The sequence below is a fragment of the Oryza glaberrima genome, chromosome 4 (genome assembly GCF_000147395.1).
Source record: "Oryza glaberrima chromosome 4, OglaRS2, whole genome shotgun sequence".
NCBI classification, from domain to species: domain Eukaryota; kingdom Viridiplantae; phylum Streptophyta; class Magnoliopsida; order Poales; family Poaceae; genus Oryza; species Oryza glaberrima.
The window spans coordinates 21,295,574-21,322,977 of NC_068329.1; the positions used below are offsets into that span (position 1 = coordinate 21,295,574).

Consider the following 27,404-nt stretch of genomic DNA (forward strand, 5'->3'; position numbering starts at 1 on the left):
AAAGAATCGAATTGAAATCTTCGAGGAACATATCTGACACCGATCAACTCGAAGAAGACTGGACCAAGAACACACAACACTAGAAATAGAACTGCCATCAAAAACAGAAAACGACGAAACCAAACAACCTACGCCTGCACATCGTCGATGGCCTTGACCCCTCCGAGCTCCGTGATGACCACCGCCGCGGCGCCGCCGCCGCCCGCCGCCGCGTAGATCATCCGCGATCAGCGTTGTCGGCGGCGCCCTCCGTTCTTCCAGGGCAGCACGCAGCTAGCGGTACGGCGGCATAGTCGGCAGGCCATGCCGTGCTCGCGGAGCCACGCGTCTATGCAAGCCCTGTGGAAGACGTGGCCGCAGGAGAGCGCGCGGACGACGGCGCCGGCCTCCATCCACTCGCGGCACATCACGCAGCGGATGAACAGCGCCTGACCCAGGGTCCTGGTGCCGCCGAGCTTCCACATCCGCAGCCTCCACCACCCCGCCGCCGTCCGCACCCGCAGGTTCCGCCACCCCGCCGCCGCCCGCACCCGCAGCATCCGCCACCCCGCACCCAGCAGGTGGCGGGCGACGATCCAGGCGATCCCCATGACGCGGCGCTGACGAGGAGCAGCTCTGCGCAGCGCTCGCCTCGATCCCCTCCCTCTCTTGCTCTGCTCTGCCTTTCTTGGAAGAGAATCCGCGCTCTGCTTCTGGAAGGTGGAGGTGGCGCGGTGGCTTTTGCTTGCGAAAATTGAAACGGTTGGGTTGGCTCGGGCTGGCCTGCTTGGCTAGTTATATAGCGTGGCTGCGTGGATGGAGACTGGAGAGGATCTGCGCCGTCGCAGATCGAACGGGATGAAACTGCGATGAACACTCGGCTATCTTTTATGGTGTGCTACACTGTAACTGGCACAGCCGTGCCACAAAATTCAGGCTGCAGAAGCATAAATGATTCAGGCTATTACTTGTGGTCAATACTGATCAATGTTTAGTGCAGAGTGTATCGCCATATTCAGATTCCTACGACCAATCTTAAGTCTTAGTTTCTTTGTTTTTCAGAACTAGCTTTGCAATTCTATCAGTAGATACTGTCCAAGATTCCATCGGTAGATACTGTCTTACGAGGGAAAAAAAACTACCGATTTGATAGAATTATAGCAGTTAAACAATTTCTCACGGGGGAAGAGCAAGACTAACACTGCTGCATCCATATGCGCAACAGGAATGAATCATGAACAAAAAATTCAGAGCACCAGCATCCCTGATACTTCAAACGCCGTCAGATGTTTACATAGCATGAAAATGTCCAAACGCAACAAGTAGTTTATTGGTCCAAGAGCAAAGATGATACGAAGTACATTTCACTTCAAATGTAAAATGATATGTCGTGAGCTCATCTCAGTTCATTACGATTATACACGACACTGCGATTGTTAACACTGAAGTATTCAACACCACAACACACTGAAGATTAAAGGCAAATTGTTGGCAGGGAAATGAGCCTTAGACAATGGCAACAGCAGATCACTCTTCACCGAGTATAAAAGGCAGAACAGCTGCAGATAATCTAAACAATGTTCACTTCCCGTTGCAATTTTAGACAAAGTATGTAACATCCAACAATGTCTCAAGAACTCACCAAAACAAACCATCTCTGAAGAAACATTCACCAAGAAATTTTCTGGGTTTTACCCCATCAGAGTTCCGAGGAAACTAAAGAAGCACTAACCACCATAGCAAGTAACAATACCATTATACAACTTACCAAGATTACTGCAACCTGAAGAAGTTACAAGGTCACAAGAACCATTTACAAGGTCACAGAAAAGACTATTGAAAAAACCATTTACCAGGTAATACTGAAGCTCTATTGACAGCTAATCTCCAACTGCTGAAGCTCTAACCACACAGCAAGAACATCACAAATTCAGAGAGCAGCAAAGTGAAGATTTAACAGTGAATCTGAGTAAGTGAGTATCTGACAAAATACATACTGTCAAAGACTACAGTGAAATTCAGATTACTACTTGATAGTCGAACTGAATGGATTAACAGGTAGTTTACACACTTTGCGTGTAACAAGTGTTATTGTAAGGTTCACTTTACTGATAGATTAGTTCAGTTTTTCAGACATTGCAAATGCTTTTGCATAAACGCGACAGTAGACCAGGGACTCTGCAGCAAAGAGTGAATCAAGATGTTCCAAGCCCTCATCAGTAGACATTGTCCTATGACTCAAAAGATACTCGATTCAGTGGCAATTGAGCGCTTAGCTACTCCCATATGAGCAAAGGAAAGGAGTCATGTACTGATGATTCAGAGCACAAGAATACTGATATTTCAAATGTTGTCAGATGTTTCGATGGTATGAAATATAAAACAAATCCTAAATTACAGCCCTGACTGAATTGCAATTTCCATATAGGCAAAACTCTAAAAATGCAAAATCTCATGTAACCAAGTTATCCGATTTTTCAGTTTCACTCTTTCAGGAGAAAAATAACTTGATTACTGATACAGGAGCAAGAAACACTAGCAAGGTCAACACACTGATACTACTAGTAGTCCAGCACTATTCACCATTTCTTTTTTACTTAAACCATTACTGAACAAATGAATACATTGGGACAGTCACAAGATCCAATAAACATCAGTATCTCAAAGCTCGTCAATTAGTCAATGAAGTATTCAACACCACATCAAACTGAATATTACAAGCAGAATGATGCCAGTGCAATGAACCTTATTGGCATTGGCCAGAGCAGATCAATCATCACCAAAAATCTAAAACAATAGAACGGATCACATTGCAATTTCAGAAATCATGATGCAGCATCCAACAAAAAGTTCAGGAATTCACCAAAACACCAAAAGTAATCATGTCCGCTTGAACTTACAGAACCGCAAAAACGTAGCAGAAAAGGATATATTCAGAGTTGTTCATCAAAAGCCTCTAGTTACAATTTCTGATGGTAAGACAAGTTACCATTGGAGGGTGGTAAGACAAGTTACCAATCTATCTATTATATTATTAAGACAGCTCGAAAAGGAGGCACCACGTTCGCTGTGGAGGCTAGAAATTCCCACATTGATCGGAGAAAAAGAAAAAAAAAGGAAAGTCCAAGTAGGAATACAATCTAAAAATAGCTGAAATTCGGAATTAAAAATAAGCAATATTGAAAGAAGTTTCCATATAAGAAACTAATACGAGATTAATCCAAATTCGAAATAAAAATAAAATAAAATCCAAAATTAGAAAAGGAAAGGAGAGTCCAAGTAGGAATACAATATAAAAATAGCTGAAATTCGGAATTAAAAATAAGCAATATTGAAAGAAGTTTCCATATAAGAACCCAATACGAGATTAATTAAAATTCGAAATAAAAATAAAATAAAATCCAGAATTAGAAAAGGAAAGGAGAGTCCAAGTAGGAATACAATTTAAAAATAGCTGAAATTCGAAATTAAAAATAAAGAATATTAAAAGAAGAGTCCATATAAGAACCCAATACGAGATTAATTACAATTCAGAATAAAAATAAAAAAAATCCTAAATTAGCAAAATAAAATGAAAGAAGAGTTCAAGTAGGAATACAATTTAAAATTAGCTGAAATTCGGAATTAAAAATAAGCAATATTGAAAGAAGAATCCATATAAGAACCCAATACGAGATTAATTAAAATTTCAAATAAAAAATAATATAATATACAAAATTAGAAAAACTAAAATAGAGTTCAAGTAGGAATACAATTTTGAAACATCTAAAATTGAAAATAAAAAAAATAAAAACATTAAAAGAACACAACACGGTATTAACTAATTTTTTAAAAAAAATAAATTCTGAAATTAGAAAAAGAAAAATAAGATTTCAATTAGGAATACAATTTATAAATAACTAAAATTTGTGATAAAAATAAAGACTATTGAAAGAAAAGACCATCTAAAAGAAATGACGAGATAAATTAAGTAACTTGCCTATAAAGGAGTAGAGTGGTGGCGGTTGATACGACATATAAAAATTGTTAATAAAATACCAAATAGAATCCTAATGACAATTAAAAGGAGGGACGCCAGGCAGGCCGTGAAGCAAACAAGTAAAGCAGTTGCTGGGACTTCTAGAAAGTAATAAAAATAAACCCTATTCATAATCCTATTCGATTTTTAAAATCTCAATGACAATAAAAAGGAGAAGCAACGGGCGAGGTGTATAAGAGTATAGTTGCAGAGCCGCCGACGGTTAACGGGACTTCTAGAAAATAAAAAATGAATTCCAACAATAGTTATGTTCGATTTTTAGAATCACAGTGACAATAAAAAGTAGGCGATGGACGAGCTGTAGAGAGGCATAGTGGCATCGTTCGATGGAACTTCTAAAAATTATAAAGAAAATAAAACTACAAGTCCAATTTTTAAAGGTTTGGAACTTCCAAAAAGTAAAAAAAAAAAAACAATGATAATCATGTTCGATTTTAAAATCTCAATGACAATAAAGAATGGAGGCAGCGGGCAAGCCGTAGAGGAGTACAATGGCAAAACCGCTGATGATTTGGCGGGACTTCTAGAAAGTAAAAATGAACCCAAACGATAATTATGTTCGATTTTTAAAATCTCAATGACAATAAAGAGAAGAAACACTGGACAGGCCGTAGAGGAGTATAATGGCAACATTTGACGGGACATTTAGAAATTATAAAAACGGAACCCAACGTGACAATAAACTCTAAAACTATAAAATCCAATTTTAAAAGGTTCCAAGAAGAATGAATAAAAATAGTGGTAGATCAAGCAAGCAAATAAAGAAGGAGATGACATAAAGGGTAGCAACTGGTGTGACTTTTAAAAACTATATAATTATAACACGAGGATGATAAGGTTTGGTCTTTTAAAGTCTTAAAACAATGACATAGCTATTTAATAAATTTTAAGTAAAATCATAGTAAAAAATATATGATTTTGTTTGGGTGCTAGCCGCGCAATTGCGCGGGCCACCCAGCTAGTTTCGGATGGTAATACAAGTTACCATTGGACAATTGCCGTTCTGAACAGAAATCTCCAATCCAATGGAACCCGAGTTACAATTTCTGACGGAAAGGAAGGCGGATTTTTTTTTTGAACGGAAAAAACAGCACAGCAGTGCTTTTTCATTGAATATAGAAGGAGAAAATACAACCCCTAGGGGTAAAACAAAAAGATCTTTAGACTATACACTATACAGAGTGCGGGATGAGTTCGCGCAATCTTTTAGCCCCAGCTAAAGCCCACAAGCTGGCCTCCTCTTTGATTTTTGCTAGGAGAACACCTGTTGCCATCTCTTTGTGATCAAAGATTCGCCGATTTCGCTTCTTCCAAATTTCCCAAACTACTAGCAGGATAAGGGACCGAAGGCCCTTCTTTGGAATGTCGGGTGTATTAGCTAGGCTCTCCCACCACTGATGGACTGACCGGGCTTCCTCCCATTGGGCCGGTTCCAACTGCTGATTTCCCGCCCATGTAGCAACGAGGTGCCAGATTCTCTTCGTGTATCTACACATGGCGACGAGGTGCAAGGCCGTCTCGGCGTCACAACGACATAGGGGGCAATGTCCGTTATTCCGCCAACCCCTTGTCGCGAGTCGGTCCGACGTCCAGACTCTATTTTGAATGATGAGCCAGGCATGAAATTTACATTTCCCCGGCGCCCAAACTTTCTAGATTAGGGAGTTGAAGTTTGTGTTTGGCGCCCCCAAACATTGGGCATGATAAGCCGAGGAAGCTGTATAGTGGCCGCTGCTTGTGAATTTCCAAACAATCTGATCCGGCTCTTCGCTGTCTAAGTGCACATTCCGTACCGCCTCCCACAAGCGGACTAGCTGATCGAGAAGGTTGATTGTGATAGATGAACCCGCATCGAGGGTCAGGTCATGCACCCAGGAGTCGTCTTCTTTCCCTTGGCGTAGGGATTTCTTCCTATTTTTGGAGATCTCATAGACCAACGGCATTAGGTCTTTTGGTCTTTGGCCGTCAATCCATGCGGAGTCCCAGAAGCGCGTTGTATTCCCATCGCCCACTGTTATCTTTGTTGAGGCGGCGAAGAGGTCCCTATCCACACCATCACAAGGCGTTTCCAATCCCACCCAAGGCTTGCTCGAATCTCTCCATTCGTTCCACAACCATCGCAATCTCAGAGCTCTTGTGAACTTGTCCAAGCTTAGGACACCCAGGCCCCCCTGGCTGGTCGGCAAGCATGTCTTTGCCCAGTTGACCTTACATTTCCTCCCGGTGATATCACCTGTACCAGCCCAAAGGAAGCGACGTCTCTGCTTGTCAAGTTGCTCCAGGGATTCCTTCATCACCTTCAAGGCAGTGAGGAGATAAATTGGCTGCGCTGAAAGCACAGACTTTACAAGCGTGGTTCTCCCGGCTGCTGCCATGTTTTTCCCCCTCCAACTTGCAACTCTCCCTAATATTTTGTCAAAGACCGGTTGCAAAGTCCGTTTTTCGCAGCCTTCCCAGAACAAGTGGGAGGCCCAAGTATTTTAGTGGGAAATTTGCCCGCTTCGCCGGAACGCCTTGGAGGACCTCTTCCAGGTCTATATTGCCGCATCTTATGGCCGCAACCTGGGATTTCTGAAGGTTGGTGACGAGTCCTGTGGCTGTGCCAAAACGATGTAGGATGTTCGCGAAAGTCGCAACATCGTTCCGGGTGGGATTAATAAAGATCACAGCATCATCCGCATACATTGAGATCTGCAGCCGAGTTGTTCTTCCTCGTAATTTTGAAATTGCACCCAGCTCTGTTGCCTTGGAAAGGATACGCTGTAGAGGATCGATCGCCAAGATGAAGAGAAGCGGCGAGAGGGGGTCCCCCTGCCGAAGTCCTCTTCCATGTTTAATCCGCTGCCCTGGTGAGCCATTAAGGAGGACTTGGGATGTCGAAGACGACAATAAAGCCCCTAGCCAGTCTATCCATCTTGTCGGGAAGCCCTTGCGCTACATCAAGGCCAGGAGGTAATCGCATCGCACGGAGTCGAAGGCTTTTGTTATATCCAACTTGAAGAGCAACATTGCCCGTCTTAGGCGGTGATATCTTCTGGTCATGTTTCTTAAGAAGAGGTAGTTGTCATGAATACTTCTCCCCTTTATGAAAGCGCTTTGATTGACCGAGATCAACTCATGCATGTGGGGCCTTAACCGCAGCGCTAGCATCTTAGCGAAGATCTTGGCGATGCTATGAATTAGACTAATTGGCCTATAGTCTGAAACGCACTCAGCCCCATCCTTTTTTGGGATTAGGACGATGTTCGCTGAGTTGAGCAAGTTCAGGTGCGCACATCTCAGGTTATAGATGGAGCTGAAGACTAGCAGAATGTCATCCTTGATGATTTCCCAGCAAACTTTGAAGAAGGCCCCAGTGAAGCCGTCTAGTCCCGGTGCTTTGTCGGCTGGCATTTCCTTAATTGCCCTATGCACTTCCTCCTCAGTGAAGGGTTCCCCCAGCGTGGCTAGATCAATCGGTGTGATGCCCAACGTCTCCCAGTTTAGCTCGTTTGGCCTCGGCCCCGACCTCCCCATGAAGCTTGCGAAGTGATCATGAATCGTCGATTCCTTTTCACCGTGCGTCACCGCCCAACCACTGTCCTTTTTCAATCGTTGAATTGTATTCCTTCTCCTTCGCGCATTAACCTTGAGGTGGAAGAATTTCGTGTTCGCATCTCCCTCACGGATGTGAGTTACCCTGGAGGCTTGCTTTTTCCTTGCCCTTTCTATAGAAGCGAGTCCTAGGACTTTCCGCTTGAGAGCCGCCCTCAGTCGCATTTCCAGGGGGGGAGAGTTCTCTGTGCTCTTGTGCCACGTCGAGTCTTTGGTCATTGAGTGCCATATGGAATTGCAATTTAGCCTCCGAGCAGATGCCTTTTGTCCAATCTCTAAGGCCGACTGCCGTACGTTGCAGCTTTTGATTCAGGCGGTGCATAGGCTCAGTGTGCGAAGAAGGTTGGCTCCCTATATCCTTGACTCTGTCCTTGAATCCCGGGACCCGCGTCCAGAAATTTTCAAACTTGAAGGTCCTCAGACGACGTGGGCCTTGCGGGTTGGACAGGACAAGAGGGCAATGGTCGGAGGGCCCTGTAGGAAGGGCATGGAGAACATGGTGGGGGAAAGCAAGATCCCATTCCTCATTGCAAAAGCAACGATGAAGCTTGACAAGGGTTGCCTTTCGACGCTCATTACTCCAAGTGAACTTCCTGTTTTGCAGGGGGATCTCATGCAGCTCACATCGATCAATGACTGCGCGAAAACGTCTCATACGTGCGAGGTTGAGGTTGCTATTGTTTTTGTCCCGAGCACGGTAGATCATGTTGAAGTCTCCAAGGATGAGCCATCCTTCCCAGGGCTGGGCCTTAACCTCCTAATGTGCCGGAGGAACAAATCTTTGAGGTGGTGCCTTGTTGGCCCGTAGACACCAGTGAGGAGGAACGTAACTCCTAAGCGAATATCTGTTATTTGCGCGGAGATCGAGAAGCGGCCGATTCGAACCTCCTGGACATCAAAATCTCCACTGCTCCAAAGGAGAAGGATTCCTCCTCTCGTGCCTCTCGCCCGGCTTGAAGGCAAATTTATCAAGCTTGTAGCCTCCTAAGAAACGAGCAAGGCCGTCATCAATGCTTTGGAGTTTGGTCTCTTGGAAGCAGGCCAAGGTGCACTTTGTGTCGAGCATGAGCTCATGGACTGCGTTGCAGCGCGCAGGTGAATTTAGGCCTCTCACATTCCACGAGATGAGATCTAGACTTTGTGCCATTTAAAAACGAAGAGATCTCTATATCTGGACCGGCCCTTAGCCTCTCTTAAAAAAGGCCACTTCGAGGCGCATGGCCCATTAACGTTTGGCGGCCCAATTTGCAAGTCTGTGTTGAAAAGGCAGCCTTTGGGCAGGCGCGGCCCGATACGCACGCGGCCCACGAGCTGGCGCATGGTCGGCCTTGTAGTGCGCGCGCGGCCCAGGCGACGCATGGGCAGGCTTGCCGCGGGGGGAGGCGAGCGGTCCAAGCGCGAGTGTGTGCGGCCCAAGCGCCGGCCCGTGAAGAGGCGGGGGCGCGTCCGAGCGCCTGCAGGGTGTTCGACCGCGGGCGACGGCCATGGAGTGGCGGCCGGGTCCGAAGTGGGAAGCAAGTCTAACGACAGTCTGTCGGGGCGGGTGCAAACACAACAGCACACAAGTGGAAGAGGAGGAAGACGAAGTTCTTGCCAACATTGGCTACAGAAGGCGGATGAATGTGATACTACTATGACCACCCTAAGAACTGAACAGAAATCTCCAAGGAACCCCGAGTTACAATTTCTGACGGAAATGAAGGCGGATGAAGGTGATACTACTACGACCCCCTAAGAATTGAACTGAAATCTCCAAGGAACCTTAGCTAACACCGATCGGCTCCAATAAACCAGAAACCTATGCAAGAAAACGCCAAAGAGCACGCGAAACTAGCAAGAGAACTGCCATCAGAAACAAAAAAAATGATGAAACTGAGAACCTGCGCCTGCACATCGTCGATCGAGGGCCTTGTCGTGTCAACTACCTCTGTACAGGGCGATTGATCTGGCGGCACACTGGGCAGGCATTCTTGTTGTCGCGGAGCCACTTCGCGATGTCGGAATCCTCGTGGAAGTCATGCCCGCAAGAGAGCGTGCGGACATCGGCTACCATCATGTGCTGGCAGATCGGGCATTCATCGTTCAGCGCCCGGTTCAGTGTCCTGACGCCGCCGCGAGCACGGATGTGCTGAAACCTCTGAGCGTTGTGGTCTGTCAGGTTCGCCGGCGACGCATTCCACGGCAGCACCCAGCCAGCGACGCGGTTGCATAATCTGCATCTCATGCCGTGCTCGCGGTTGCGGAGCCGCTCGTCGATGCAGGCCTTGTGGAAGACGTGGTCGCAGGAGAGCTTGCGGACCACGGCGCCGGCCATCATCTTCTCTTTGCACTCCGCGCAGGCTGGTCGTAGCGCCTGGTCCAGGGTCGTGACGCCGCCGAGCGTCCAAATCCGCCGCCTATACCACATCCCCAGCGTCTCCCACCCCGCCGCCAGGTACGGCCACCCCGCCGCCGTCCACATCCGCCACCCCGCGCGCAGCAGGTGGAGGAAGACGAGCGAGGCCATGGCGCCGACGAGGTCCATGGTTGCTGCGCTGATCACCTCCTCGCTCTCTTGCTCTGCTCTGCTCTGCCTTGGAAGAGAAGGTGGCGGTGGCTCGGTGGCTGGCTGGTTTGCAAAATGGAAGGCTGGATGGCCCACTTAACCAGTTATAAAGCGCCGACCGCGAGCATTGACGCCGTTGATCGCAGATCGGACGGTGCAAGGACGGCGAGAGTACAGGCGATTAGCTCTAACTCTAATCATCACCACTTGCTAACTAACTCCTGTTAATAAGTTAGGAGTTCTACTTCGTCACGGCAAATGATCTACCGTCGGATCTCTGATCAACGGTCTAGATAAGCCGGCGCGGTGCTGGCCCCACCGACTCGCGGGGCCCACCTTAATTTCGGGCTCTCTGCTCCTCCGCGCCATTGCCGACCTTCGAATCGACAGAGAGCGCACCAGACGAGAGAGAAAGGAGAGAGGATGGGAGGGAGAAGCAAGGAAGCAGCAGAGAGGAGATGGTGGGAGGGGCAGCAATGGCGGAGAGGGACGTAGCGCACCGCCGGCCCGCGTCCTCGCGCAGTCGCGCCCCAGCTGCGTCCTGTGGAGGGAGCCCTGCACGGCTGCCTCCTGTGGCCGTGGCTGCGGAAGTAGATCGGCTACGCGGCCTGCGCCATCTGCCGCGAGGGGATGAAGCGCCGCGGGGAGGTCGTCACCATGTCCTGCTGCGGGGAGACGTGCCACCAGCGCTGCTTCGAGGCCCTGGAGAGCGGAGACAACGACGAGATCTCAGGTCTGCCCGGACTGCTACAACCTGGACCCCATGTCGCCTCCGCCGTCGCCGCCGATGTGATCTTCGCCTCTTCGGGAGCGGTTCTTAGGATCTAACGCGTCATGTGATCATGACTGGCCTGGATGGCTGGTTCTTCGATAGTTTCCTCTGTTGGTTGTTTTCTTGTCGCGCTACTCGCCACATGATCGTTGGGGGCTTGGGGCGCTTCTAAGGATTTTTGTCAGAGTTCTTAGGAATTCTGATTTCTGTTAGAGTTCCTTCTGAATTCTGATTCTTTTCGGCCAGAACTGTGGCCCTTGTTGCTTCCATGTACAACAAACTGAAGTCTGAATATTTAATTTGGATATGGAATATGAAGATCTGAATATTTTGGGAGATGTCAATTATTGAATCTGTCAATGCAAGAAGGCAGAAGCCAAGAACTGATCCTGAATTAGTACTGATTTATCGATATGTTATCTTGTTATATTGGTTCAGAAATCGTTTGGCGCCATTGCCAATTTCTAATGTAGTTAATCAGTACACGTTTATTTGTAATAAAGTATACAGTATAAACTCTGTAAGTCTTTTTTGATCATGCAGTTTAGCAGAAATCACCAGCCATTGTTGGTCTAATTCTGCAGTGTTATCTGAACTGTCTGAACTTTTTGTGGGCATGCCATCTTGGTTCTTAGTTCTAACATCAGTTCGTATCCCATATTCACATAGCTACGGAGTGCACTCTGTAAGTTCATTTGATTAGAAAGTTTATCACATATAACAATGCACCATGTTAGTTCATTTGATTAGAAAGTTTATCACAAATGCAATATGCAGTAGTATGTTAGTTCATTTTTCAGAAATAACATGCTACAGAAGAAGCTAATTGAACTGAACGGAAAAACTTCAAGGATGCAATGCATGTACTACTGCATGTGTTTTGCTTGGCATGCAAATGGTGAAGAGTGAGAAACGCCGAGAGTCTTCCGGCTAGCTTCATAAGGTGGTGGACTATACGACTTTGTTCGAAGTACCCTTCTAGTTATTTCATATTAGGTTATTTTCTAATATTCGCGTCCTTTTTTAAATGGTGAAGAGTGTCCGTGTATGAGTTCGTGTACGGTGTACCAGTTCGCCTGCGGCATGAGGAAGCACTTCGTGTACCGTGAAGATGCTGTGTGTACTTCTGTACGCTGTATTCAGAGGTGAAAATGAAAGTAACCGTGCTATGTATGTTGCTGTTTTCCTTTCGGAATAAAACGTGAGTACACAATTTGTTACGTTATTGCTACCGACTATTCATGCGTATAGTACTGATTATTATTCATACCAAACGAATGTACCAAACAACGGCCAAAGTATAGTAGCATTGTCAATGTGTTACTGAATTCAGATCAGCTCGGCAGTTAGCACAAAAAACTTTTTGTTTCTGGAACAATCGTGCAGCGCAGCCGGCGCTTCCGCAGGCCGACGATCTGATTGGACGGCGGCGCAGCCGGTGCAATGCCGCTGTCGCCGTTGCGGCGAAGCAGCGCCAGCGCGCGGTAGATGTCAGACTGACAGAGGCTGGTCGATGGCGATATCGGTAGAGGCCGGCATGGTCGGGAAGACTGTTACGTAGGCGAGGTTTTTCTGTGTGTGTACAGCCATAGGCGACTGATCCCACCGATCATTGTGGTTTCGTCCGAAGCACCGTGAGAGAGGGGAGAGAATGAGATAGATGATGAGAGGATAAAGAGGGAAGGATAGAGGAAGTTGCCACGTAAACATCACGTCAGTGAACACCACCTTTAAAATAATGGAGGAAGTTATTTTGTACCAGTTTTAATAATTAGATGATCTATTGAGAGGTATTAGACACATATTTGAAGAAGTCAAAGTGAACTTGTTCCTTTTGATTATATAGCTTGCAATTGCAACCCACATGCCAAGGCCCAACGGTCATCCAGACTTGTCGTGCATACGGCCCATAATTCGGTTCACGCGAATTCGGCTGAAGCATCGGAGGAGTGCCCTGCCTGCCATTTTGCTGTGAATCATGCTGATGCCGTCATGCGGACGGAAATCCGACACGGATTAGACTGCGTTTCCTAATACTAGGATTAGGCTAGAACGACCTCCATATACAACGTGAACAAAAGAGCTCGATATCTCGTAAGAGTACGAGCACGAGCACAGCTTGGGTCTTGAATTGAAAGACGACGACAAGAAATAGATTAAACCACGAAACACACAGGATATAACACGATGCCGTCGTCGGATGTTCCCCGCGGCCGTATCGCCACCAGCAGCAGCAGCAGCAGCAGCAGGAGGCAACCCAGAATTGCAGGGATCGTGCTTCGCAAGAAGCGGTTCGTGCTGTGCGTGGCGGGGATGTGCGGCGTGAGGCGCGTCGGCGAGCAGCGGTGGTTCAGGCCGTCCGCGTTCCTGCGCATGAACGACATGCAGCTCGACGCCCACATCTTCCGCCGCATGTTCGCGAGCCTCGAGGAGAGGTACGACGTCAGGCAGCTCCCGGAGTTCAAGGCCGCGCTGCCGGAGCTCGGCGAGCTGGTCCGCGCCCTCAAGGATCAGTTCATGCGGTACAGGCGCGAGGTCTCTTGGTTGTCGCCCGCACCCTCCTCCTGCCATGGAGACAACACGAAGAAGAAGAAGAAGAAGAAGAAGAAGGAGGCCACCCGGTATGGTCGTCCGGTGTTCCCACGGAATCGTACTCTAGTCTTCTTCAGAGACCGGAGGCCTGGCCACCTTCAGTATGAATTTGTCACAAAAACCCAAGCGCAGGGGACAGAGCACAAACAGGCGACGCAAGTTTTGGCACAGCTGAGAAAGCTAGGATGGTCGAGGTTAATGTAACCTCCCGACTAAACGAATTGAGCTGTTTTAAAGGCATACTACTAAGTGCTACCTTCATTTTTTTAAGTAAATTTTGTAAAACACCATGTATTATAATACAAGTTGCACAAACATACTTATTTTAAGATGTGATTAGGTACTACACGGTAGTGCGTTAGTCCTAGCCGGAAACAACTACATCCCATATATAAATCCCCTTTAGTTTATAGTGCATGTTTTCAAATGCTGAATTACAGCTCTCACAGCATTGCAACTCTGAAAGTGCAAAATCTCATTTAAGCAGATTAACAGTTTTTTTTTTTAATTTTACTCTTTCTGGAGCAAAAGATCTAGGAAGAAGATATATTTCTGTTCAAATTGCGTGGACTCATCTCACCCCAGCACAGTTGCACACAAAGCACACACAACACTAGCATGGTCAACACGACAACACACTGATACAGTACTACAACACTATTTACCTTTTCTTTTACTTAAACCATTACTGAACAATGAATACATTGGTGCAGTCACAAGATCCAATAAACATCAGTATCCCAAAGCCTGTCAATTCGTCAATGAAGTATTCAACACCATATCAAACTGAATGTTACAACCAGAATGTTGCCAGTGCAACGAGCCTTACAGCATTGGCAAGACCAGATCAATCATCGCCAAAAATCTAAAACAACAGAACGGATGCAGTTAATATCTGCAGCAATATTCATTTCCCACTGCAATTTCAGAAACCAGGATGCAGCATCCAACAACACATTCAAGAACTCACCAAAAGCAATCATCTCTGCTTAATTGAAATGCTCAGGTTTTTACTCCATCCTGAAGAACTTACAGAACCGCAACAACATAGCAGAAAAGGACATCTTCAGAGTTGTTCATCAAAAGTCTCGAGTCCAATTTCTGACGGAAAGACAAATCACATGAATGTGATACTGCAATCCAGCTAAAGAAGTGAACAAAAATCTCCCAGGGATCTAGCCGACGCTGATTGGCACCAAGAAACGAGAAACCTATGCAAGAAAACGCTGAAGAACACGCGAGACTAGCAAGATGATACTACGACAACCACCAAGGAACCTAGCTAACACTGATCGACTCCAATAAACGACAAACCTAAATATTACAAGCAGAATTTTGCCAGTGCAATGAGCCTTATTGGCATTGGCAAGAGCAGATCAATCATCACCAAAAATCTAAAACAATAGCATTAATGCAGTTAATATCTGCAGCAATATTCATTCCGATTGCAATTTCAGAAAACAAGATGCAGCCGTACAAGGAATCATCTCTGCTTGAAATGTTCAGGTTTTTACTCCATCCTAAAGAACTTACAGGACCACAACAACATAGCTGAAAAGGCCATATTCAGAGTTGTTCATCAAAAGTCTCAAGTTACAATTTCTGATGGTAAGACAAGTTACCATTGGACAGTTGCTGATTTGAACAGAAATCTCCAATGCAACCCGAGTTACAATTTCTGACGGAAAAGAAAGGCGGATGAATATGATACTACTATGAGCATTGGTGCTGGGCGAATTCAGGGAGGCAACCAAACGAGAGAGAACAAGCCCCGATCGCAGAGGTAGCAGAGAAACAGGTGCAGGTTTCGGCACAGCTGCAGAATCTTAAATGGTCAAGGTTTTACTGTAACTTACTGTAAAATTTCTCGCAGAACAATCATCAGAAAAAGAAAATCTAAAATAGCAGAACGGCTGCAGTTAATATTGCAGCAATTTTCAGACACAGGATGCAACGTCCAACGATAGCTTCAACGATTCACCAAAAGCAATCATCCCTGCTTGAAATGTTTCAGGTTTTTACTCTATCAAAACCCGAGCGAACTAAACAAGCACTGACCATTATTCCAAGCAATGCTGCCAGAAATTACTGCAACCTAAAGAACTTACAGGATCACAGCAACATGGCAGAAAATGAGTCAATGACTTATTCAGAGTAGTTCATCGATAGTCAAGCACTGACTCGAAAATGACTTATACTCATCTCATTCCGAACTTATTCAGAGTAGTTCATCGATAGTCAAGCAACTCGAGTCACAAATTCTGACGGAAAGGCAAAGAGGATGAACGCGATACTACAACCGCCTAACGAACTGAACAGAAATCTCCAAGGAACCCGAGTTACAATTTCTCCCGGGAAGAAAAGCGGACGAATGCGATACTACTGCAACCACCTAAAGAATCGAATTGAAATCTTCGAGGAACATATCTGACACCGATCAACTCGAAGAAGACTGGACCAAGAACACACAACACTAGAAAGAGAACTGCCATCAAAAACAGAAAACGACGAAACCAAACAACCTACGCCTGCACATCGTCGATGGCCTTGACCCCTCCGAGCTCCATGATGAGTGATGACCACCGCCGCCGCCGCCACCCGCCGCCACCGCCGCGTAGATCAGCCGCGATCAGCCGTGTCGGCGGCGCCCTCCGGTTTTCCAGGGCAGCACGCAGCTAGCGGTACGGCGGCAAAGTCGGCAGGCCATGCCGTGCTCGCGGAGCCACACGTCGATGCACGCCTTGTGGAAGACGTGGTCGCAGGAGAGCGTGCGGACGACGGCGCCGGCATCCTTGTCGTACTGGCACATCGAGCAGTCGTCACCGCCCAGCTCCCGGTCGAGCGTGGTGACGCCGGGGAGCATCCACACCCGCGCAGCCGGTACGGAGGCGTTCACGGCGACGACGACCCCCACGATGCCTCCCCAGGAGACACCGGAGGTGACGAAGAGAAACTGGAGGAGGTCGGCCTCGCCCTCGTCCATGGGTTCCGCGCTCGTCGCCGAACTCGACGCCGTCTTGTGGCGCCTCGCGCAGCCCTTGTCGTTCCGGGCAGAACCCGGCGGCGCGCGGTGGAGGAACCCGCGAAAGCCGCCGCCGACTCCGCTCACCGGAAAGTGAGCAGGACGTGGTACGTAGCCAAGACGGCGGCGGCAATCAGAACGCGAGGTATGGCGTCCTCCCCCTCGCCGAAGACGACGACGAACACCCCCAACTGGGTGAGGGTCAAGACAAAGACCGAAACCCAGAGCAGAAGCCGACAACTCCATCGAACCATGTCGCGGACTCTGTCTCTCGCCTTGGACTGCTTCTGCTTTTGGAATGTGGCGGTGGCGATGGCGCGGTGGCAATGGCGATGGCGAGGTAGGCCTCGCTGGCTGGCCTACCTGGCTGCTTATCAAGCGTGGGTGGTGAGCACCGCCGCCGTCGATCACAGATCGGACGGTGGAAGACGGTGGTTCTGGAAGATGCCAACCAGTTAGTTCCATGTAGTTTGGAGGTGGAAGAAGAGGGATGCCTTGCCTTGCCTTGCGTTGCGGGATGAAACGGTATTGCACTGGACCCCACTTGGAAGGCCACCGGCGAGCTTAGCGTGGTCCCCGCGCGCGCACCGATGCCATTGATCGCAGATCGGAAGGCGGGGAGTGTTCGGCTAGTTCGTTAACGAGTTCTTGTTCTTAGTGAGCAATATGATTTGGCCGAGCAAGAAACAGGAGGCTTATGCGGCTGCCTGTGACGGATTGGGTATTTGGGTTTTGGAATGGTAATTGTGGTTTTCAGTTTCCTGCGAAGCTAAGCAATGCCAAGCAAAAACATGCAGTAGGCTATAGTACAACCACTTCAGTACTTCACTACTGTATTGCATCCTTGAACTTGTTCAGTTCAGTTCAGTTAGTTTCTGCTGTAGCAAGTTATCTCTGAAAATGAACTAACACACTACTGCATGTTGCATCTGTGATAAACTTTCTAAATTTCTAATCAAATGAACTTGCAAAGTGCACTCCATAGCTACGGGATACAAACTAGTGTTAGAACTAAGAACCAAGATGGCAAACCCACACAAAATTCAGATGGTTCAGATAGCATTGCAGAATTTTAGACCCTCAATGGCATGCCGTCTCTCTCCACTGAATTTAGCTGGTCATTTCTGTTAAACTGTATGATCAAAAAAAGACTTACAGAGTTAACAGTGTACTGATCAATTACTGTAAAAATCGGCAATGCCGCCGAACGATTTCTGAACCAATATGTAGTTCTCAACACAAGACAACATATCGATTAATCAGTACTAATTCAGGACCAGTTATTGGCTTCTGCCTTCTTGCATCGACAAATTCAAGAATTGGCATCCCCAAAAACTTCAGATGTTCATATTCCATATCCAGATATTCAGACTTCACCTTGTTACAGGGGAAGCAACATGGGACACAGTTCTGGCCAAAGTGAATCAGAAGGAACTAAGGCAATACTACTACTGAAGAAATCTAACATAAATCCTAAGAAGAATCTAACAAAAATCCTAAGAAGCGCCTCAAAAATCATGTGGCGAGTGGCGGCGACAGCAAAAAAAACTACCAGCAGCAGAGGGAACTATCCAAGGACCAGCCATCCAGGTCAGACATGATCACACACATCAGAGTGGAGAAGAAAGCGTTAGAATCCTAAGAACCGCCCTCGAAGATCAGATCGGTGGTGGCGGCGCCGGCGATAGGGTCTCGTCGTTGTCTCCGCTCTCCAGGCCTCGAAGCAGCGATGGTGGTATGTCTCCCCGCAGCAGGACATGGTGATGACCTCCTCGCGGCGCTTCATGCCCTCGCGGCAACTGGTCTCCTTCCGCAGCCACGGGAGGCAGCCCTCTCGTCTCGTGCGTTCTGTGTCGATTCGAACTTCGAACTTTCGAAGGATGGCAGTGGCGCGGAGGAGTAGGAAGCACGAGGTTAAGGTGGGGCCCAGTACAACCGCCGGCTTATCTAGACCGTTGATCGGAGAACAAACGTTAGATCACTTGCCGTGACGAAGTAGAGCTCCTAACTAATTCGCAGGGGTTAACGGAAGTGCATTAGGATTCGTGCTTCTTTTGTTCTCGGAGATGACTTCTCGTCGCGAGATCATACACAGCTCTACGTCGACTCGGCACGCGAGTCCTAAACCGAACCGACTTCCGATGCATGCCGACTCTCTGTTTCTTCTACCAGTATAAGTATCGCCCCCGTCGACGACCGACTGCAACAAAGATCAAGTATTGTCGCGCAGATACCACACAATCGTCGCTTGCCACACAATGACAGAATCCACAAAGATCAAGTATTGTCGCGCAGATTCCGGCTCCGGCTCCAAGCCCTTGTCAGCAGAAACAAAGACACGTTTGATGGCAGACGGGAAGAAGATTGACGAAGAAAAGAAAGACGGCACTGCAGTTCGTCGTGTCCTCTTCTGGTTCGCCGTCTTGGTCATCCGGTTCGCGCTCCTGATGGCGATGCACTACTACCACGTACGGATGATGGCGAAACTTGAAGGAACTAATAATGATGGTTTTGGCCTTTTTCTTACAAGTAGCCACTATGTTTTAATGGCTGGCTTTATTATAACCAGCTGCATGGGTTACTAGCTAGCTACATGGGTGCCTAGCTGTTTTGATGGCTTTGTTCCAATAATATCGTTAGTGTAAGCTATTCCTTTTTAGTACGTCCCTTCTTCTGAATTTAAAGCTTTACTGTAATGAATATTTCTCATATTTATATATATATTGTTTCATCCGATAGTACTGTTAATGCACCTTTGTATTGTTTTCCATTGGGAAGTCTATCTATTTTAGATTTTCGTTATGCTTTGTGCGGTTGTCCTTTCCTGTACTATCATCGTGGAAGATTTACATAATTGCACAGGCTGTTCCGTTACTGAACAATGAGATGGGTTGGAACAATTGGCTAGGGTCTAGTTAGGGGATTAGGGTTTTTTTTTTTGGGTGGGGTAAACACAAGTTCGGTACGGGCGAGGAGAGCGCAAGAACAAGATGATGATGATGGGTGAGGGCGCGCATGAACATGTGGCGGCGGTGAGCGGCGTGGAGGGAGGAGTAAGCGGTAGCGACAGTGAGATGGCGCCGCGCCATATACCACCAGCTCGACGCGACGCGGCATTACCTGCCGTCGAACGAGGCGGCGGCGGTGGACGCGTACGCGTGTGATGGGCTTAGGATGTAACGAGTTCAAGGTGCGACGGTGCGCGCGCGGGCGGAGCCAGGACTGGACGGAGTGCCCTTTCACGCGTCCGAGGGAGAAGGCGCGGAGGAGGGACACCGGACACGAGGCCGTACTGCGACTCTGGCACGGCGTGCCTGGACTTCCGCAAGGGCGGGTGCAATCACGGCGACGCGTGCGAGTTCGCGCACGGGGTGTTCGACAATTCGAGTGCTGATCTCGCGTAACTGCCAGGATGAGAAGGCCTCGGCCTTTTTCTCCTTCCCATCAGGCCGAACAGGCATAAATCCTTCCATCCAATGGATTTAGGAAAAAGTATACTTCGACTCCTTCAACTATGGCCCGAGTATGATTTATATCCTCCAACCACAAAACCAGGTATATCGACTCCTCCAACTATTAAAACCGGTGCAAACAATGCCTCTTGGTGGTTTTGGAGGTGGTTTTGGCTGACATGGCGCCTACGTGACGGTCTTGACCGGGTCTTTGTCCTACATGGCGCTTATGTGGCATTAGAATAAAAAACATTAAAAAAAATGTGGGACCCGTTGACATTCTCCCTCTCCTTCCCTTCTTCCTCCTCCCTCCCTCTCTCCCTTATCTCCCTTTCTCTCCCCCGGCCTGGTGGCGTCGTGGTCGTCGTTGCCCATGGCCACCGGACGCCGGCGCCGACCGCCGCCGCTCCCGACCACCGGCGAGCTCCAGATCCTCCCCCGTGCGCGGACGGACGGCGAGCTCCTCCCCGCACGCGCACCCCCACCGCACCGCCGCTGCTCCTGACCACCGGCGAGCTCCAGCTCCTCCCCCGCGCGAGGACGGCATGCGAGCTCCTCCCTGCGCATGGACGGCCGGCGAGCTCCAGATCCTCCCCCGTGCGCGGACGGACGGCGAGCTCCTCCCCGCACGCTCACCCCCACCGCACCGCCGCTGCTCCTGACCACCGGCGAGCTCCAGCTCCTCCCCCGCGCGAGGACGGCATGCGAGCTCCTCCCCGCGCATGGACGGCCGGCGAGCTCCTCCCCGTGCGCGGATGGCCTGTGAGCTCCTCCCCGCACGCGGACAGCTGTCGCTGTCGCCGTCGTTAGCTCCCTCCGCCATCCACGGCGCCGACGGCCTCCTCCTGCTGCGCGCGCTTCAGGAAGATCACATGGTGCTCGTACGCCGCCAGCGCTGGGCTACCCTAGTGGAGGAGCTCCTCCAGGGCGTTGATGGCGGACGCGACCTTGTCGTCACCGGCAGCGGCGGCGGCGATCTGGCTGTCCGAGATCGATCGAGTCCAGGCGAACCACGAGCAATACGGGCGCCACCATTGAGATCGATCCGACCTAGCTAGCTAGCTCGAAACAAAAAAAAAATCAGCAAGATGAGATCATTGAATTGAATGGAATTCTCTGATCACTTCCTGTACGTCGAAGCAAAATCAAAGGCTAGCTCGCCAGCGCCCTGGGAAGCAGCATTTGACTGCAGCACGGCGGCGGCGCAGCCGGGGGGATGGACCCTATCCTCACCTCTACCAGCACGACGCCCTCACTGGGTGGACGAGCTCCCTCTGCCGCCTCCCGCCATCCACAATCCTGCTTCCGCCACCCAGACCCGTCGCCGGCCTCCACCACGCTCGAACTCAGCTGTCGCCGAGGGGACGGGACCCACGGAAGCCGGCGGCGCACCGATGGCCTTCGTCGGCCTTCCGCCTCCGTCGGCTTGTCCCACCGGGCGCCGGCGCACGAGATGACACGTGGGGCCCACATGACAGTGGGTCCCACTATTTTCTGTGTGAATGACATGTCGGTCCCACGTATTTTTTTTGTTTTTACTCTAAAATGCCACATAAGCGACACGTTAACGACACGTGGGACGAAGACTGGGTCAACAGTGCCACGTAGGCGCCACGTCAGCCAAAATCGCTTCCAAAACTACTCAGGGATATATTTTACACCGGTTTTGATAGTTATAGGAGTCAATATACACGGTTTTATGGTTTGAAGTTATGAATCATACTCGGACCATAGTTGAGGGAGTCAAAGTATACTTTTTCCATGGATTTAAGGCTTGTTTTATTTCCCTCCCGGGCCTCATTCCCGTTTGTGCTAAAGCCCAGATTCCCTGGTCCTTTTTCACCCCTCCCTAAAACCAAAATCTATTGATCCCCCCTCCCTCCCTCAGCCCAAGGAATGTTTCCTTCTTGGGAAATATTCTATGTTTAGCTGCTAATTTGCTGTGATGCATCTCGGTTGACCGGAGGTAACAGCAATTGTGTCCCAGGACTGGTACTGAGTTCCGCAACGTGAAATTGACATATGCTGACATGCCTAAAAGAACAGCATCATAGATTCAGAGAGAAGCAAGGTGACACTGACAAAACATATCCCACTGAAAGAAACTGCATTACAAAAACACCATTTACAGGTAATACTAATACTGAAGCTCCAATCACAGTCTCCAACTGCTGAAGCTCTAGCCACACTACCGGAAACATCACATATTCAGATAGTAGCAAGGCGGAGATTAAACTGTGAATCTAAGTATCTGACAGAACAGGTACTGTGAAAGACTACAGTGAGATACACATATCAGCCTAAGCACCGTGTCCGTTATGGCATAAAAATCCAATGAGAGCTCATAGGATCCAGTACACTGAAGGAGCTCAACGTTTGTCAAATTAATCATCAACACCTCGAACACCACCTCAAACTAAAGATTAGCATTCAACTTATTAGTAGGCCGAATGAACAAATAATCCATCATCAAATTTATCAGCCATCTGAACGGCTGCAGATACCATCTTAAAGATCTTCAGGAATACACTAACACGCAACTATCCAAAATATACTGAGGAACTTACACAAACTAACCATCTTCATTCAGGTCTCTAGTCCATCAGACCCCAAATCACACGAGAGATACATCATTGAACATCATAACAGTAGTACAAATAGCACAACGGCCTGCCCTAAATAGATCACAGGAATCACAGCTAACAAGAATGAGTAACTGTTATTGATCATTTATTCAGGTATTCAGATAGCAAAAAAAAAAGAAAGATATTCAGATAGCAGCATCAAAAAGCCAAGCAGATGATGGAAAGAAGAAGCGGTTGAATGCAACACTATATATGACAACTTAAAGAACAAACTAGAATCAAAGTGAGTGACAAACTTTAATTCTTTATTTAAGTCATTGACGTGATCAGTACAAAATCAGACTGAGTGGATGTCCAGTGTTCAGTCTACCTCCCCTATGTGTTAAACTAATAAGGATTCTAAGAAAAGCGTGACAATAAATCAATAATATGCTCCAAGCTTCCATCTGTTGAGACTATCGTATGATAAAAGAAGCATTTCGAAGAGCGAGATGGTATACTTCAGTTCAGATTGGCTTATATCAAAAACAGAAGGACATATATCAAAGATCATCAGCTAGTCATCAAGGCATTCAACACCACATCAAACTGGAGATAATTCCATCAGCAACCAAGTTACAAACTCTGACAGAATGAGCATGACTCCAAAGGCCGTACTGACATCGATCGGCTTCTAGAACCTAACGAGAAGAGCCCCATGAATCTTGCGTGGCTGCTAAGAAATCTACCAACAGAAACAGAGAGAGAACCTGGCCAGGAACTGATCCAAACCAAACTCGAGGTGTCGGACGTGCCCCGTTCCGTGATTCCGTCTAACCCTGATCATGGCGACGCAGATGGCCGCAGAAGTGGCTCCTCCAAACTCGAGGTGTCGGCGGAGCTCGACGACGTCGCCGCCGCCGGCCGCGGTGGGTGCTGCTCCTCCGGGCCCTTGGGCGAACCTGTCGCCGGGGGCGGTAGCAGCTGGTCCTGAGCCTCCAGGTCGAGGTCGCCCGGCTCCTCCGGAGCAATCCTGACGTGTGTCGATGACGACGACGACGACGACGACGCAGACGTCTCCTGTGGCGGCGGGTTCTGCTCCTCCGGCAACGGCTGCTGCGGCCGCGCTCTCCACGGCAGCACGCGAACGCTGCGAGCCTTCTTGCGGCATTCCGGGCAGGACAGGCCGTGCTCGCGGAGCCATTTGTCGACGCTGTAGTCGCAGTCCTTGTGGAAGACGTGGCCGCAGGAGAGCGTGCGGACGACGTCGCCGGCCACCATGCCGTACCGGCACATCGAGCAGTCGCCCAGCGCGCGGTCCAGCGTGGTGACGCCGCCGAGCATCCACACCAACCACCCCGGCGCCCTCTCGTACAAGTGCAAGCCGAGGTTGATGAGCCCAAAGGCGACGAATATTGCGATGAATCCCCCCTTCTCCATGCCTCTCCTTCCCCGATCCTCTCCTCTCCCCCCCTCGCGCTCTCCTCGCTTTGCGTTTCGTGGAGTTTGGAGGTGGAAGAAGAGGCCGGAGCCTTGCGGGATGAAACGGTATTGCACTGGACCCCACTTGGAAGGCCGGCTTATATAGCGTGGACCGCGCGCACCGATGCCGTTGATCGCAGATCGGAGGGCGGGTAGTGATCGGCTAGTTCGTTAACGAATTCTTGTTCTTGGTGGGCGTATGATTTGGCCGAGCAGGACACACGAGGCGTATATGCGGCTGCCTGTATCAGATTGGGTTTTGGAATGGTAATCGTGGTTTTCAGGTTTCTGCAGAGCTAGGCAAAAACATGCAATAGTACAACTCGATCTGTACAAGTGTACAACCACTTTTGAAAAGAGAAGTGTACGACCACTTCACTACTGCACATTGCTTTGCATCCTTGAAGTTGTTAAGTTCAGTTCAGTCAGCTTCTGCTGTAGCAAGTTATTTCTGAAAAATGAGCTAACATACTACTACATATTGCAGGTTTGATAAACTTTCTAATCAGATGAACTTACATAATGCACTCCGTGGGATACAAATTGGTGTTAGAATTAAGGGAGGACAAAGATGGCAAGCCCACACAAAGTTCAGGTAGTTCAGATAACATTGCAGAATTAGACCCACAATAGTATGCCGGACATTAATACGATTCTCTGTACACTGAATATTTAGCAGGCGATTTCAGCTAAGCTGTATGATAAAAAAAAAAGACTTAGAGAATTCCTGCAGTATACATAACAAACAACATTGTACTTGTCAAGATCAATAGTTCAGTATGCAGTTATCATCGCAAAATAGCATATCGCTTAGTCAGTACTAATTCAGGACCACTTCTTGGCTTATGCCTTCTTTCATTGACAAATTGAAGAATTGACATCTCCCAAAATCTTCAGATCTTCATATTCCATATCCAAATATTCAGACTTCAGTTTGTTACATGGGAAGCAACAAGGGCAACAATTCTGGCCGAAAAGAATCAGAATTCAGAAGGAACTCTAACAGAAATCAGAAATCCTAAGAACTCTAACATAAATCCTAAGAAGCGCCCCAATAATCATGTGGCGAGTAGCGGCGACAAGAAAACTACCAGCAGAGGAAACTATTGAAGAACCAGACATCCAGGCCAGACACAATCACATGACGCATCAGAGTGGAGAAGAAAGCGTTAGAATCCTAAGAACCCTAAACCCGAAGATCACATCGGCGGCGGCGGCGGCGGCGACAGGGGGTCCAGGTCGTAGCAGCCCGGGCACGGGCAGACTTGAAATCTCGTTGTTGTCTCCGCTCTCCAAGCCTCGAAGCAGCGTTGGTGGCACGTCTTCCCGCAGCAGGACATGGTGACGGCCTCCTCGCGGCGCTTCATCCCCTCGCGGCAGATGATGCAGGCCGCGCAGCCGGTCTCCTTCCGCAACCACGGCCACGGGAGGCAGCCGTGTAGGAGCTCCCTCCACGGAACGCAGATGGGGCGCGAGGACGCGAGCCGGCGGCGTGCTACGTCCCTCTCCGCCATTGCTGCCCCGCCCACCCTCTCCTCTCTGCTCCTTCCTTGCTTCTCCCTCCCCTCCTCTCTCGTCTCGTGAGTTCTCTGTGTCGATTCGAAGGATGGCAATGGTGCGGAGGAGGAGGGAGCCCGAGATTTAAGGTGGAGTCGGTGGAGTCAGCACCGCGCCGGCTTATCTAGACCGCTGATCAGAGATCCGACGGTAGATCACTTGCCGTGACGAAGTAGAACTCCCAACTAATTCGCCCTAATTCGCAGGAGTTAGTTAGCAAGTGGTGATGATTAGTGCTAATCGTCTGTACCCTCGCCGTCCGATCTGCGATCGACGGCACGGGTGCTCGCGGCCGACGCTTTACAACTAGCCAAGTGGGCCATCCAGCCTTCCAATTTGCAAACCAGCCACTGCGCCACCGCCACCTTCTCTTCCAAGGCAGAGCAGAGCAAGAGAGCGAGGAGGCGATCAGCGCAGCAACCATGGACCTCGTCGGCGCCATGGCCTCGCTCGTCTTCCTTCACCTTCTGTGTGCGGGGTGGCGGATGCTGAGGATGTGGACGGCGGCGGGGTGGCCGTGGCCGTACCTGGCGGCGGGGTGAGAGACGCTGAGTATGTGGTATAGGCGGCGGATTTGGACGCTCGGCGGTGTCAGGACCCTGGATCAGGCGCTGCGACCACAGTGCAAGCTGTGTAAACAGAAGATGATGGCCGGCGCCGTGGTCCGCGCGCTCTCCTGCGACCACGTCTTCCACAAGGCCTGCGTCGACGAGCGCCTCCGCAACCGCAAGCACGGCATGAGATGCAGAATATGCAACCGTGTCGCCCGCTGCATGCTGCCGTGGAAGGCGTCGCCGGCGAACCTGATAGACCACAACGCTCAGAGGTTTCAGCACATCCGTGCTCGCGGCGGCGTCAGGACACTGGACCGGGCGCTGAACGACGCCGACGCATGCCCGATCTGCCAGCACAGGATGGTGGCCCGCGACGATGTCCGCACGCTCTCCGGTGGGCATGACTTCCATGAGGATTGCGACATCGCGAAGTGGCTCCGCGACAACAAGAAGGCCTGACAGGATGAGGCCCTCGATCGACGATGTGGAGGCGCAGGTTCTCTGTTTCATCGTTAAGTTTTTTGTTTCTGATGGCAGTTTTCTGTTACTAGTCTCGCGTGTTCTTAGGCATTTTCTTGCATAGGTTTCTCGTTTATTGGAGCCGATCAGTGTTAGTTAGGTACTTAGGTTCCTCGGAGATTTCTGTTCAATTCTTAGGGTGGTCATAGACTCATAGTAGTATCACATTCATCCGCCTTTCTATCCGTCAGAAATCGTAACTCGGGTTCCATTGAAGATTTCTGTTCAGTTCTTTAGGTGGTCGTAGTATCACATTCATCTGTTTTGTGTTGCCATCAGAAATTGTAACTCAAGACTTTTGATGAACAACTCTGAATATATACTTTTCTGCTATGTTGTTGCGGTTCTGTAAGTTCTTTAGGATGGAGTAAAAACTTGAACATTTCAAGCAGAGATGATTGCTTTCGGAGTTTTGGTGAATTCCTGAACTTATTGTTGGATGCTGCATCATGATTTCTGAAATTGCAATGAGAAATGAATATTCCTGCAATATTAACTGCATCCGTTCTGTTGTTTTAGACTTTTGGTGATGATTGATCTGCTCTTGTCAATGCCAATAAGGCTCATTGCACTGGCATAATTCTGCTTGTAATATTCAGTTTGATGTGGTGTTGAATACTTCATTGACTAATTGACGAGCTTTGAGATACTGATGTTTATTGGATCTTGTGACTGTCCCAATGTATTCATTATTCAGTAATGGTTCAAGTAAAAGAAAATGGTGCATAGTGCT

At 48.8% G+C, this 27,404-nt stretch overlaps 5 protein-coding genes across 5 annotated transcripts; 2 read left to right on the plus strand and 3 right to left on the minus strand.

Moving 5' to 3' along the window:
• Window positions 1-9,289: 9,289 nt before the first annotated feature.
• Window positions 9,290-10,136, minus strand: LOC127769566 (uncharacterized). Its single transcript, XM_052295162.1, has 2 exons — window positions 10,057-10,136; window positions 9,290-10,008 (listed from the first exon to the last, which is right to left on the minus strand). The coding sequence occupies exons 1-2, from the start codon at window positions 10,134-10,136 to the stop codon at window positions 9,534-9,536; spliced, it is 555 nt and encodes a 184-aa protein (XP_052151122.1). The 3' UTR covers window positions 9,290-9,533.
• A 5,738-nt stretch (window positions 10,137-15,874) lies between these two features.
• LOC127769564 (uncharacterized) lies at window positions 15,875-17,008 on the minus strand. The gene has a single exon (XM_052295159.1). The coding sequence runs from the start codon at window positions 17,006-17,008 to the stop codon at window positions 16,151-16,153; it is 858 nt and encodes a 285-aa protein (XP_052151119.1). The 3' UTR covers window positions 15,875-16,150.
• Window positions 17,009-18,801: 1,793 nt separating this feature from the next.
• Window positions 18,802-19,947, plus strand: LOC127770874 (putative zinc finger CCCH domain-containing protein 29). Its single transcript, XM_052296649.1, has 2 exons — window positions 18,802-19,072; window positions 19,796-19,947. Exons 1-2 carry the CDS (start codon window positions 18,802-18,804, stop codon window positions 19,945-19,947), a joined length of 423 nt encoding a protein of 140 aa, XP_052152609.1.
• A 3,455-nt stretch (window positions 19,948-23,402) lies between these two features.
• LOC127769413 (uncharacterized) lies at window positions 23,403-23,999 on the minus strand. The gene has a single exon (XM_052294999.1). It carries the CDS (start codon window positions 23,997-23,999, stop codon window positions 23,403-23,405), a length of 597 nt encoding a protein of 198 aa, XP_052150959.1.
• A 2,021-nt stretch (window positions 24,000-26,020) lies between these two features.
• Window positions 26,021-26,611, plus strand: LOC127770159 (uncharacterized). The gene is made up of 2 exons (XM_052295827.1): window positions 26,021-26,109; window positions 26,164-26,611. Exons 1-2 carry the CDS (start codon window positions 26,021-26,023, stop codon window positions 26,609-26,611), a joined length of 537 nt encoding a protein of 178 aa, XP_052151787.1.
• The last annotated feature ends 793 nt before the right edge of the window (window positions 26,612-27,404 follow it).

What these genes read in the sequence shown, in the direction of transcription:
- LOC127769566 (XM_052295162.1), bottom strand. Translation starts at nt 10,136, where the DNA reads ATGGACCTCGTCGGCGCCATGGCCTCGCTCGTCTTCCTCCACCTGCTG. An exon ending in CGGATGTGGACGGCGGCGGG is followed by an intron (nt 10,009 to 10,056) that starts GTGGCCGTACCT and finishes GATGTGGTATAG; the next exon opens with GCGGCGGATTTGGACGCTCG.
- LOC127769564 (XM_052295159.1), bottom strand. Translation starts at nt 17,008, where the DNA reads ATGGAACTAACTGGTTGGCATCTTCCAGAACCACCGTCTTCCACCGTC.
- LOC127770874 (XM_052296649.1), top strand. Translation starts at nt 18,802, where the DNA reads ATGACAGAATCCACAAAGATCAAGTATTGTCGCGCAGATTCCGGCTCC. An exon ending in TTTTGGCCTTTTTCTTACAA is followed by an intron (nt 19,073 to 19,795) that starts GTAGCCACTATG and finishes CACGCGTCCGAG; the next exon opens with GGAGAAGGCGCGGAGGAGGG.
- LOC127769413 (XM_052294999.1), bottom strand. Translation starts at nt 23,999, where the DNA reads ATGGAGAAGGGGGGATTCATCGCAATATTCGTCGCCTTTGGGCTCATC.
- LOC127770159 (XM_052295827.1), top strand. Translation starts at nt 26,021, where the DNA reads ATGGACCTCGTCGGCGCCATGGCCTCGCTCGTCTTCCTTCACCTTCTG. An exon ending in AGGATGTGGACGGCGGCGGG is followed by an intron (nt 26,110 to 26,163) that starts GTGGCCGTGGCC and finishes TATGTGGTATAG; the next exon opens with GCGGCGGATTTGGACGCTCG.